The following is a 12,120-nucleotide window of genomic DNA, read 5'->3' as shown; positions in this document are numbered from 1 at the left end:
TCTGACTCTTTGCAACCCATGGACCACAGCACGCCAGGCTTCCCTGTCCATCACCAACTCCCGGAGTTTGCTCAAACTCAAGTCCATCAAGTTGGTGATGCCATCCAACCATCTCATCCTCTGTCATCCCCTTCTCCTCCTGCCCTCAATCTTTCCCAGCATCAGAGTCTTTTGCAGTGAGTCAGTTCTTTGAATCAGGTGGCCAAAGTATTGGAGCTTGAGCTTCAGCAACAGTCCTTTCAATGGATATTCAGGACTGATTTCCTTTAGGATTGACTGGTTTGATCTCCTTGCAGTCCAAGGGAATCTCAAGAGTCTTCTCCATGTCCTACTAAATTCCTATATTATATACATTATCAAGTATAACTGAAATAAATATTTTAAAGAATGAAGGTTTTAAAATTTTTTTCTAAATAGACTTTCTGGTCTCCTCTGCTTGTGCCCCAATGGCTCTCTCCTTCAGCACCTCCCCAGAGTAGACACCTCACCTGGCACTACCAGTCAGGTCCAAGGTAGAATCCTCACTGTTACTGATCAAGGATCTGCACTTAGACATCACAGAGGACTGAAGAAAGAAGATGTGGTACATATATATACAATGGAATGTTACTCAGCCATCAAAAATAATGGAATAATGCCATTTGCAGCAACATGGATGGCCCTAGAGATTTTTCTGGAGAAAGAGTGGAGGAAGTCAGACAAGCAGATTGCAGCCATTTCAACAACCTTAAGGGTATAAGCCCATCAGTCTTGCAAATGTGTGGCATCATTCAATGAGGTCTCTGGGAAATAATAGTAATTAAGTCACGGATAAGGAAAATTATGGTTTGCCAGTGGGAGCTGTGTCCAGTTATAATAGGGAATCATGAACTCCTTATTGCCAAATTCACACTTAAATTGAAGAAAGTAGGGAAAACCACTAGACCATTCAGGTATGACCTAAATCAAATCCCTTATGATTATACAGTAGAAGTGAGAAATAGATTTAAGGGACTAGATCTGATAGACAGAGTGCCTGATGAACTATGGGCAGAGGTTTGTGACATTGTACAGGAAATAGGGATCAAGACCATCCCCAAGAAAAAGAAATGCAAAAAAGCAAAATGGCTGTCTGAGGAGGCCTTACAAATAGCTGTGAAAAGAAGAGAAGCCAAAAGCAAAGGAGAAAAGGAAAGATATACCCATCTGAATGCAGAGTTCCAAAGAATAGCAAGGAGAGATAAGAAAGCCTTCCTCAGTGATCAATGCAAAGAAATAGAGGAAAACAGCAGAATGGGAAAGACTAGAGATCTCTTCAAGAAAATTAGAGATACCAAGGGAACATTTCATGCAAAGATGGGCTTGATAAAGGACAGAAATGGTATGGACCTAACAGAAGCAGAACACATTAAGAAGAGGTGGCAAGAATATACAGAAGAACTGTACGAAAAGATCTTCATGACCCAGATAATCACGATGGTGTAATCACTCACCTAGAGCCAGATATCCTAGAATCTGAAGTCAAGTGGGCCTTAGGAAGCATCACTACGAACAAAGCTAGTGGAGGTGATGGAATTCCAGTTGAGCTATTTCAAATCCTGAAAGATGATGCTGTGAAAGTGCTACACTCAATATGCCAGCAAATTTGGAAAACTCAACAGTGGCCACAGGACTGGAAAAAGTCAGTTTTCATTCCAATCCCAAAGAAAGGCAATGCCAAAGAATGCTGAAGTTCAGTGGCTCAGTCGTGACCGACTCTCTGCGACCCCATGAATTGCAGCATGCCAGACCTCCCTGTCCATCACCAATTCCTGGAGTTTACTCAAACTCATGTCCATCGAGTCGGTGCTGCCATCCAGCCATCTCATCCTCCGTCGTCCCCTTCTCCTCCTGCCCCCAATTCCTCCCAGCATCAGAGTCTTTTCCAACGAGTCAACTCTTCGCATGAGGTGGCCAAAGTACTGGAGTTTCAGCCTCAGCATCATTCCTTCCAAAGAACACCCAGCGCTGATCTCCTTTAGAATGGACTGGTTGGATCTCCTTGCAGTCCAAGGGACTCTCAAGAGTCTTCTCCAACACCACAGTTCAAAAGCATCAATTCTTTGGTGCTCAGCTTTCTTCACAGTCCAACTCTCACACCCATACATGACTACTGGAAAAACCATAGCCTTGACTAGATGAATCTTTGTTGGCAAAATAATGTCTCTGCTTTTGAATATGCTATCTAGGTTGGTCATAACCCTCCTTCCAAGGAGTAAGTGTCTTTTAATTTCATGGCTGCAATCACCATCTGCCGTGGTATGGAATCCCCAAAAATAAACTCTGACACTGTTTCCACTGTTTCCATATCTATTTCCCATGAAGTGATGGGACCAGATGCCATGATCTTAGTTTTCTGAATGTTGAGCTTAATCTACCCCTAAATAGAAGAAGCAAAACAAAAGCCTTTCTGAAGGAATTGTACAGTTATTTATCTACAATGCTTGTGATTTAAAAAATACTTATATAAAAGAGATCTCATGGAAAACCGAGCAAAAAGAAACATTAAAAAATTTCCCAGGGTATTTGGCTCTTAAAGTTACCTGACAAAGTATTTATTTTATTTAATTTATTAATTTTTGAGTATAATTGCTTTACAATGTTGTGGTAGCTTCTGTTATACAGCAAATTTAGTAAGTTATACACATATATATGGGCTTCCCAGGTGACTCAGTGGTAAAGAATCTGCCTGCCAAACAGGAGACTCGAGTTCCATCCCTGGGTTGGGAAGAGCCTTTAGAGAAAAAAATGGCAATCCACTCCAGTATTCCTGCCTGAGAAATCCTATGGACAAAGGAGCATGGCAGTCCATGAGGTCACAAAATGAGGTCAAGAATGCTCAAACTGCCACACAATTGCACTCATCTCACACACTAGTAAAGTCATGCTCAAAATTCTCCAAGCCAGGCTTCAGCAATATGTGAACCATGAAATTCCAGATGTTCAAGCTGGTTTTAGAAAAGGCAGAGGAACCAGAGATCAAATTGCCAACATCCGCTGGATCATCGAAAAAGCAAGAGAGTTCCAGAAAAACATCTATTTCTGCCTTATTGACTATGCCAAAGCCTTTGACTGTGTGGATCACAATAAACTGTGGAAAATTCTGAAAGAGATGGGAATACCAGACCACCTGAACTGCCTCTTGAGAAACCTATATGCAGGTCAGGAAGCAACAGTTAGAACTGGACATGGAACAACAGACTGGTTCCAAATAGGAAAAGGAGTACATCAAGGCTGTATATTGTCACCCTGCTTATTTAACTTATATGCAGAGTACATCATGAGAAACACTGGGCTGGAAGAAGCACAAGCTGGAATCAAGATTGCCGGGAGAAATATCAATCACCTCAGATATGCAGATGACACCACCCTTATGGCCGAAAGTGAAGAGGAACTAAAGAGCCTCTTGATGAAAGTGAAAGAGGAGAGTGAAAAAGTTGGCCTAAAGCTCAACATTCAGAAAACGAAGATCATGGCATCTGGTCCCATCACTTCATGGGAAATAGATGGGGAAACAGTGGAAGCAGTGTCAGACTTTATTGTTTGGGGCTCCAAAATCACTGCAGATGGTGATTGCAGCCATGAAATTAAAAGTTGCTTACTCCTTGGAAGGAAAGTTATGACCAACCTCGATAGCATATTCAAAAGCAGAGGCATTACTTTGCCAACAAAGGTCCGTCTAGTCAAGGCTATGGTTTTTACTGTGGTCATGTATGGGTGTGAGAGTTGGGCTGTGAAGAAAGCTGAGTGCCTAAGAATTGATGCTTTTGAACTGTGGTGTTGGAGAAGACTCTTGAGTGTCTTTTGGACTGCAGGGAGATCCAACCAGTCCATTCTGAAGGAGATCAGCCCTGGGATTTCTTTGGAAGTAACGATGCTGAAGCTGAAACTCCAGTACTTTGGCCACCTCATGCGAAGAGTTGACTCATTGGAAAAGACTCTGATGCTGGGAGGGATGGGGGCAGGAGGAGAAGGGGATGACGAAGGATGAGATGGCTGGATGGCAGCACCGACTCGATGGACATGAGTTTGAGTAAACTCCGGGAGTTGGTGATGGACAGGGAGGTCTGACGTGCTGCGATTCATGGGGTCGCAGAGAGTCAGACACGACTGAGTGACTGAACTGAACTGACCTGAAAGCAGCATTTGCTTTTGTTCATATTTATTTGGTATCTTTAACACTCATGGCTATGGTTTTTCCAGTGGTTATGTACGGATGTGAGAGTTGGACTATAAAGAAAGCTGAGCGCCAAAGAATTGATGCTTTTGAACTGTGGTGTTGGAGAAGACTCTAGAAAGTCCCTTGGACTGCAAGGAGATCCAACCAGTCCATTCTGAAGAAGATGAGCCCTGGGATTTCTTTGGAAGGACTGATGTTGAGACTGAAACTCCAATGCTTTGGCCACCTGATGCAAAGAGCTGACTCATTGAAAAAGACTCTGATGCTGGGAAAGATTGAGGGCAGGAGGAGAAGGGGATGACAGAGGATGAGATGGTTGGATGACATCATCAACTCGATGGACATGGGTTTGGGTGGACTCCGGGAGTTGGTGATGGACAGGGAGGCCTGGCGTGCTGCATTTCACGGGGTTGCAAAGAGTCGGACACAACTGAGCGACTGAACTGAACTGAACTAACACACTCATGTTACTATAAAGTAGATTTTTGTTCCATGAGGACTTTGTGTATGACTTCCCTTACCTGAAGAATCTAAAAGGACATGATCCAAATGAGCTTATTTACAAAACAGAAACAGATCCACAGACTCACATAATGAGCTTATGGTTGCTGGGGAGGAGGAGAGGGGGAGGGATAGTTAGAGAGTTTGGGATGGTCATGTACAGGCTGCTATATTTAAAATGGATAACCAAGAAAGACCTACAGTATAGCACAGGGAATTCTGCTCAATGTCATGTGGCGGCTTGCATGGGAAGGGGTTTGGGAGAGAATGGATACATGTGTATGTATGGTTCAGTCCTGCTCACCTGAAACTATCACCACATTGTTAATTGGCTATATTTCAATACAAAATAAAAAGTTTTTTAAAAAAGAATCTGGATTTAGTCAATTCATCCAGAGATGAGGGACAGCCTACCAGCAAAGACTCCAAATATGTCATGTGATCAGCCAGACCTTTCCGGAAGCATGACTAGTAACCATTTGTACAAGGCATACTTTCCCTGTGAATGTATCCATTCCAGAGACCAAATTAATTCAAAGTTGCTTAGTGAGCACAGAATGAGAGCAAATGGAACTGTGGCCTGTCGGGATATTTCTGCAAATGAGAATTAACGGATCGAACTGCCCTCCTCTCTGGAGATATTTCTGTCTGATTAACCAGTGCTGGACCTCAAATAAATACTGACATATTTTACTTTTAGCTTTCCTTTTTTCTAGAATCATTTTAAACAGCTGCCCTTCTGTTAATACAACACATCAGAAAATAAGAATGCATTTGATTGGAGGAAAACTTGAAAATGTCAATTACATCTCTGTCCTGGGGATTCAGCCTAAAGAGACAGAATTGCTTGACTTTCAGGTTGACACATGGCTGGAGACTGACCCTTGGCAGCTCCTAGGTTGTTAAGAGGCTCTCACCCATTAAAGAAAAGTGAAAGTGAAGTTGCTCAGTCGTGTCCGACTCTTTGCCACCCCATGGACTATAGCCTACCAGGCTCCTCTGTCCATGGGATTTTCCAGGCAATAGTACTGGAGTGGATTGCCATTTCCTTCTCCAGTGGATCTTCCCAACCCAGGGATTGAACCCAGGTCTCCTGCATTGTAGACAAACGCTTTACCGTCTGAGCCACCAGGGAAGTCCTCTCATCCATTAGGCAGGCTGAAAGCTGCTGGCCCTGGGCACTCTTCATTCCAGCCTAGAACTCTGAGGGTTGCAGAGTTTAGCTTTTATCTTGAGAGAGCTTCATTTTCACCTCCTGGGAGAGGTGAGCCTAAACTCGCCTCTCCAGACTTGAAGGCAGATCTTGAGCGGAAAAGAGGGCTCAGTGCTCAGATGATAGCAACTTAAACAATAGTTAAGATTCTTTCTTTTTGGGTATCTCTCTAACCAACGTCGTATCACATCCTTCTTCCCAAAAGGAAACAAGTCTATTTTTCTCCTACTGAAAACAATGATATTGTAATTTTAAAAAAAAAAAAAGAGCTTAAAACTACACCTAAGACTTTTGGTACACTTTCAACAGTGGACTCTCCACCACCACTGTTTTTACCTTAATGGAGATATTTGAAAACATGTTTTGCACTGACTTGTTCAGTCACTCAGCTGTGTCCAAACTCTTTGTGAACCCATGGATTGCAGCATGCCAGGGTTCCCTATCATCCACTATTGGAGTTTGGCCAAATTCATGTCCACTGAGTCAGTGATACTGTTTATACATTGCCATTCACTTATCTAGGTGTCACTGTACCCTAGATGTCCTAAGAACAAATTAAATAACATAAATTAAATGAAGACACTTTATTATCTCATAATATAGCAACATTATATACTTAATTTGAACTTATGGCATAAGCATTCAGTTCAGTTCAGTCGCTCAGTCATGTCTGACTCTTTGTGACCTCATGAATTGCAGCACGCCAGCAGTACCAACAAAGTTAATTCTGCTTAAGAATAGCAGCTGAACTTATTGCATACGTGCATAATTTGTATAAAAGGAAGGGAAAAATATAGTCGATAGAAACTAACAAAATGCATGTAGTTGGTTCAGTGTGTTTTTTGAAGGAAAGATATGGCAAAAATAAATTTTTAAAAACATATTGTATTTAAAATTTTTATTTACTTATTAATTTATTTATTTTTGGCTGTGTTGGGTCTTTGTTGCTGCTCAAGGGCTTTTCTCTAGTTGTGGTGTGTGGGCTTCCGTCTGTGGTATCTTTTCTTGTGGCTTATGGGCTCTAGAGCATGGGCTCAGTAGTTGTGGCACACGAGGTTAGTGGCTCTGCAGCATATGGGGTCCTCCTGGACAGGGGATTGAACTCATGTCCGCTGCATTGGCAGGCAGATTCTTAACCTCTAAACCGTCAGCGGCTGCTGCTAAGTCACTTCAGTCGTGTCCGACTCTGTTTGACCCCATGGACAGCAGCCCACCGGGCTCCTCTGTCCATGGGATTCTCCAGGCAAGAACACTGGAGTAGGTTGCTACTTCCTTCTCCGTGGAACCCCAGGGAAGTCCCCAAAATACATATTTTAGATGTTAAAATTTTCCACAGGCAGTTTACTCATCTAGTAGGCTTTTATTCAGTGATTGATGAATCAGGCGACCTCCAGCATAGTGGAGAGAAAGGAGCTCTGAAGAGCTGTGCGAGAGGAGAGGTGTTATGAACCGAAGGGAACAGGAACAGGAAGTTACACTGGGCGTGTGCTGATTGGCTGAAGCATGGCTGCACCCCTTACATCAGCAGAGGGAAGGCCTAGATATTCAAGGACCCTTAGCTGAGCAGGCCAGTGCTGCCGGGATATCCTGGACCTTCCTTCTCTGGGCGAGCTGAGCTCAGAAGCTCAGTTAAGTGCTGGTTTGCTGACCTGGGGGTTAGCAAGAGTGACTCCATCTTGGGCCTCACCTGGTGACTTTAACATAGGGTTAACACTAAAGGTAAAAGCTTTAGTAACTGTTTTAAAGCATATTCATGTGTTTTAGTCCTTAGCTGTGCTGTCAAATGTACTCAAAAATGTGCACTTCCTAAAGGAATTTCTCCCCTGGAGATAAAGTCAGGAGTCTGCTCTTGGTGGGCTTCCCTGGTGGCTCAGCAGTAAAGAAATCGCCTGTAATACAGGAGTCAATGGAAGCACAGGTTCAGTCTCTGGGTCGGGAAGATCCCCTGGAGGAGGGCCTGACAACCCACTCCAGTATTCTGGGTCTGAAAAATCCCGTGGACAGAGGAACCTGATGGGCTACAGTCCATGAGGTCGCAAAGAGTAGGGCATGACTGAGCGACTAAGCATGCAGGCACACTGCTCTTGATGTCATATTAAATTCTTGGTCCACCTGTTTTGTCGGTCCTCTAGTTTAGTGCTTTTATTTTGTCCCATGAACTGCCTTTCTCCTGGGGCCACTGCCTACTACCAGGCACTGAGTGCAGAGGGGGTGAATACAACTGAGTCTACCCCATGAGTTCAAAAATAGGGGCTGATTGTAAGCCCTTCAGTGCCCTCAGCTCAGCATTCCCACCCCCACAAAACAGCCACAGGTCAGAGTGTCCCATGGAGTCCCCAGGGAGGAAGAGGCTGGGGATGGGACCCTCCCTTTACAGCAACTTGCCTGTGGGGCTTGGAGCAGGAGGGGTGGAGAGATGACTGGCCAGGTCATCCCACCTTTTTCCCTAGCTCCTCGCTCAGCCAGGCTTCTGCACTCCCCGTGGTTGTATTTCTGCTTCACCTGCCCCAGGCTTGGAGCAGCTGCTGGCTGGAAGCAAGCATTGCTTATTCCAAGACAAAAACAGATGAGAAGCAGGAGCAGGATACCAAAGACCCCTTCCTAGTCTGTCCCTCTCGGTCAAGTGCAGATGCTTCTTGCATCAAACATAAGCCTGGGAACTTCTCTGGTGGTCCAGTGGTTAAGACTTCACCTTCCAACGCCAGGGGTGTGAGTTCAATCCCTGGTCAGTGAGCTAAGATCCCATATGCCTCACAGCCAAAAAAACCAAATCATAAAACACAAGCAATATTGTAACAAATTCAATAAAAGCTTTAAAAATGGTCCACATCAAAAATGAAAAAAAAAAACAAAACAAAACATAAACCTGAGTTCAAAACAGCCACTCCCACCCACCACGTGAAACCAGGGGCATCACTCCCTTTTCTCCTCCTCTGACATGTACTCCTGAGAGGACACCTCTTAGAAGGATTTATCCATCCTTAGTCAAATATTTTATATACAGACGCACAGGTAACTTTTGGAAAGTTGAAGACACGTCTGTGGGGACTTCGTGCAGTGTCATTCACTGGGAAGAGCGGAAGCAAGGGCCACTGTCAGTGGGACTGTATTAAAACTCGGGAAGCGGCTCTCTTTTCCACCAGTGCCGTGATTGGGTGTAAATTACCCTGCCCTCTCCTTTGTTCCTTCCACAGGGGATTACTGGAATGCGGCCTCTTTCCCAAACCCATCATCCTACCTGCATTTCTCCACTTTCCAAGGAGAGACCAGTGCCGACATCTCCTTCTACTTCAAAACGCTAATCCCCCGCGGAGTGTTTCTTGAAAATCTGGGGAACACAGATTTCATCAAACTCGAACTGAAATGTGAGTATCCATTGTTTGTCGGCTCATGAATAACTACTCTTGTCACTTACAAGCTGATCTTAACCTCGATTATGTAATTGGCGCTAGGAGGTAGCGCCAGGTCTGAGAAAGACCTGGGTTCCTGTGCGCAGATGCTCAAAGGATACAGTCACAGACAGAGCTCCCCACAATGCTGTTCTAGGAGGACGAGAGAGGATAAACTGCCCTGATAATGGGGGGGGGAACAATGTGTATTTTTGTTGAAGTCTAGTCAATTTACAGTGTTATGTTAGTTTCAGGTGTACAGCAAAATGATTCGGTTATATATATGTATAGCTTTTCAGATTCTTTTCCACTGTAAGTTATTACAAGATACTGAATACACTTCCCTGTACAATAAAGTAGGTTCTCATTGTTTATCTATTTTATATATGGTAATGCACATCTGTTAATCCCAAACTCCTAATTTGTCTCTGCCCCTCCACCTTCTCTCTCCCCTTTGGTAATCCTAAGTTTATTTTCTATGTGTGAGTCTATTTCTGTTTTGTAAACTACGTTCACTTGTGTAATTTTTTAGATCCCACCTATAAGTGATACCGTATGGTATCTGTCTTTCTCTGTCTACTTACCTCACTTAGTGTGATCATCTCCAAGTCCATCCACGTTGCTGCGAATGGCATGATTCCATTCTTTTTATGGCTGAGTAGTATTCTGTTGTATATATGTACCATATCTTCTTCATCCATGCCCCTTGTTGATGAATATTTAAATTATATCCATATCTTGCCTATTGTAAATAGTGCTTGCTATGACTATTGGGATGCATGCAACTTTTCGAATTAGAGCTATATGCCCAGGAGTGGGATTGCAGGATCATGTAGTAGGTATATTTTTAGTTTTTCAAGGAATATTTTTTAGAAATATTTATTTCCAAAAATAAATATATTTTTAGAGAAATAGGTTTTAAGGAATATTAAGGAACAACATTCCATGTTGTTCTCCATAGTGTCTATGCCAACTTACTTTTCCACCAACAATGTAGGAGGGTTCCCTTTCCTCCACTCTCTCTCCAGCATGTATTACTCATGGACCTTTTAACAATGTCCGTTCTGACTGGTGTGAAGAATGTATTTGTTTTCTAAGGAGGCAGGGCTAAGAGTAGACGGAGGATTGGGTAAAGTGATCAGGAATAAGAAATAAGAGAATTGGGGTAACAACGCACACGAAAATAGGAAAAATCAGAATTAACATCTGCAAGAGTGGATGAAGCAACCTAGACAGCAGAACGGTGTTGCTGTGCAACTCTGGGTCTGCAGCTTCGCAGAAGAGGCTCCTCATCTACCCACCCTCTGAAGGTTTGAGTCCTTGGTGTTCTCACCTAGGGTGCAGAAACTACCAGAATCCCAGCTGCCTGGCTCAGCTCAGCCCTGTGATCCCAAAGACCCTCGGAGGTCATGTGATTTGAGGATGCCACCCATGGAGGGCAGGGAGTCACTGCATCTGAGCAGGGCAAGTCTCATCATACGGGGGACCTTTTATCCATGGGGCACAGGTGCAGCTGTAGGAATCTGTGTCCACAAACTTCCAGGTCTGGTGCACATTTGCCAGGCTCCCCTGGCTATTCAGACCCAGGAACAGCCAGAACCAGGAGGGGAAGTGGGTCAGTGCCCCAGGTCCCTGCATGGAACCTCCCCGCATCAGAGTCCTTCCTCCTGGCCTGTGCTCTGTGTCTGAGCACCTGTGTTACTGGGTCTAGTCTGCAGATGATCCCAGACATATTTTCCAGAAATAGCTGATGGTGTATTTTCCTCCTTTTGTAGTTACAATTGTGCAATATGGTCTTTGAGAAAGGGAATCTCAGGCAAATGTTTCTGCTGAAATCCTATGGGATTCTTTCTGTTAAATGCTGGACGGTGATGTGGCAGAAGTGCATGGACTTTGGGATTTCCATTCTCAGGTTGAAATCCAGGTCCTCAGGCAAATTGCTTAATCTGTTTGAATGCTAATTTCCAAATCTATAAAATGGGGATGATAATTTGCTGGGGTTATGATGCTAGAATATAGCTACTCATGAAGCATTTATTTCAGGGTCTAGTAGTTACTGTAATTATCATCTTTCTGAGAATGCTCATTACAGATCTAGTGTGAGCCAGATCTGGTTGAAAGGAAGACTGAGAATATTCTAGCCCTAGAGTTACAAAGTACACAAATAGAAATCATTTATTTTCATGAATTATGGACTAGAATTATTTAAAAGGGATTTCCACAGAATTCAATTGAATCAGACTATTTTCTCACTTACACAAAGTTGGGTTGTATTTTAGAAACATCTCATGGCACAAAAGGACAATCCCATATCTGAGTAATTCTATGAGCTTCTATAAAACTACTTGAGTTCTCCCTGTCCTGGCTTTATACCCCCATGTTTTGTAAACCCAGTCCTGGGTTGGAAATAAGACAAATTAAGTACAGAGAGAGCAGGCATTTCTACTAGAGTATCTGTATAACAGAATTTCACTCATTTCTAATTATGAAAAACCTCCATAGATATTCTCAAAGTCCTCCCAGTCTTTCCATGGTATGAAAACTCCATGACAGAGGGCGGAATATAGCCTCATTTTCTCATGCAGCTCTTTTCTGTCATCCAGTTTACTTTTGGTGAAGAAGTGTGAGACTTTCAAGGCACGGATTAGAGGTTGGCCTCTTCTCGGAGTTCTCTAGACTTTCTAATAATTACTGAAGATGGAAGCACCTTTTATAAGGTCCCCTAAATGTTAGAGATACCAAATGTCCATCTTTGTATAGCACCTCCATTCAGGTTCAAAGGAACTTTTGGGAGGAACAGGGAGGGAAAGGCAGGTTGT

At 43.4% G+C, this 12,120-nt stretch overlaps 1 protein-coding gene across 7 annotated transcripts in view; it reads left to right on the top strand.

Annotated features, from left to right (window-relative positions):
- The window catches only part of CNTNAP2 (contactin associated protein 2), a 2,322,173-nt gene that overhangs the window by 2,031,578 nt on the left and 278,475 nt on the right, over positions 1–12,120 (top strand). For 6 of the 7 annotated variants that reach the window (XM_086398240.1, XM_086398242.1, XM_086398243.1 and 3 more), the window contains one exon: positions 9,107–9,277. In XM_086398240.1, the coding sequence (XP_086254366.1) occupies positions 9,107–9,277 (171 nt within the window). Of the gene's footprint in view, positions 1–9,106; positions 9,278–10,638; positions 10,766–12,120 lie in introns of those variants that run through there. The other variant, XM_086398244.1, reaches the window with a different exon arrangement.

The sequence above is a fragment of the Bos grunniens genome, chromosome 4, assembly GCF_055505025.1.
Source record: "Bos grunniens cultivar Pamir isolate PY7600 chromosome 4, Bosgru_T2T1.0, whole genome shotgun sequence".
Taxonomy (NCBI): domain Eukaryota; kingdom Metazoa; phylum Chordata; class Mammalia; order Artiodactyla; family Bovidae; genus Bos; species Bos grunniens.
Note: the sequence above shows the minus strand (reverse complement) of the source record. Positions and strands in the feature narration are given on the sequence as shown.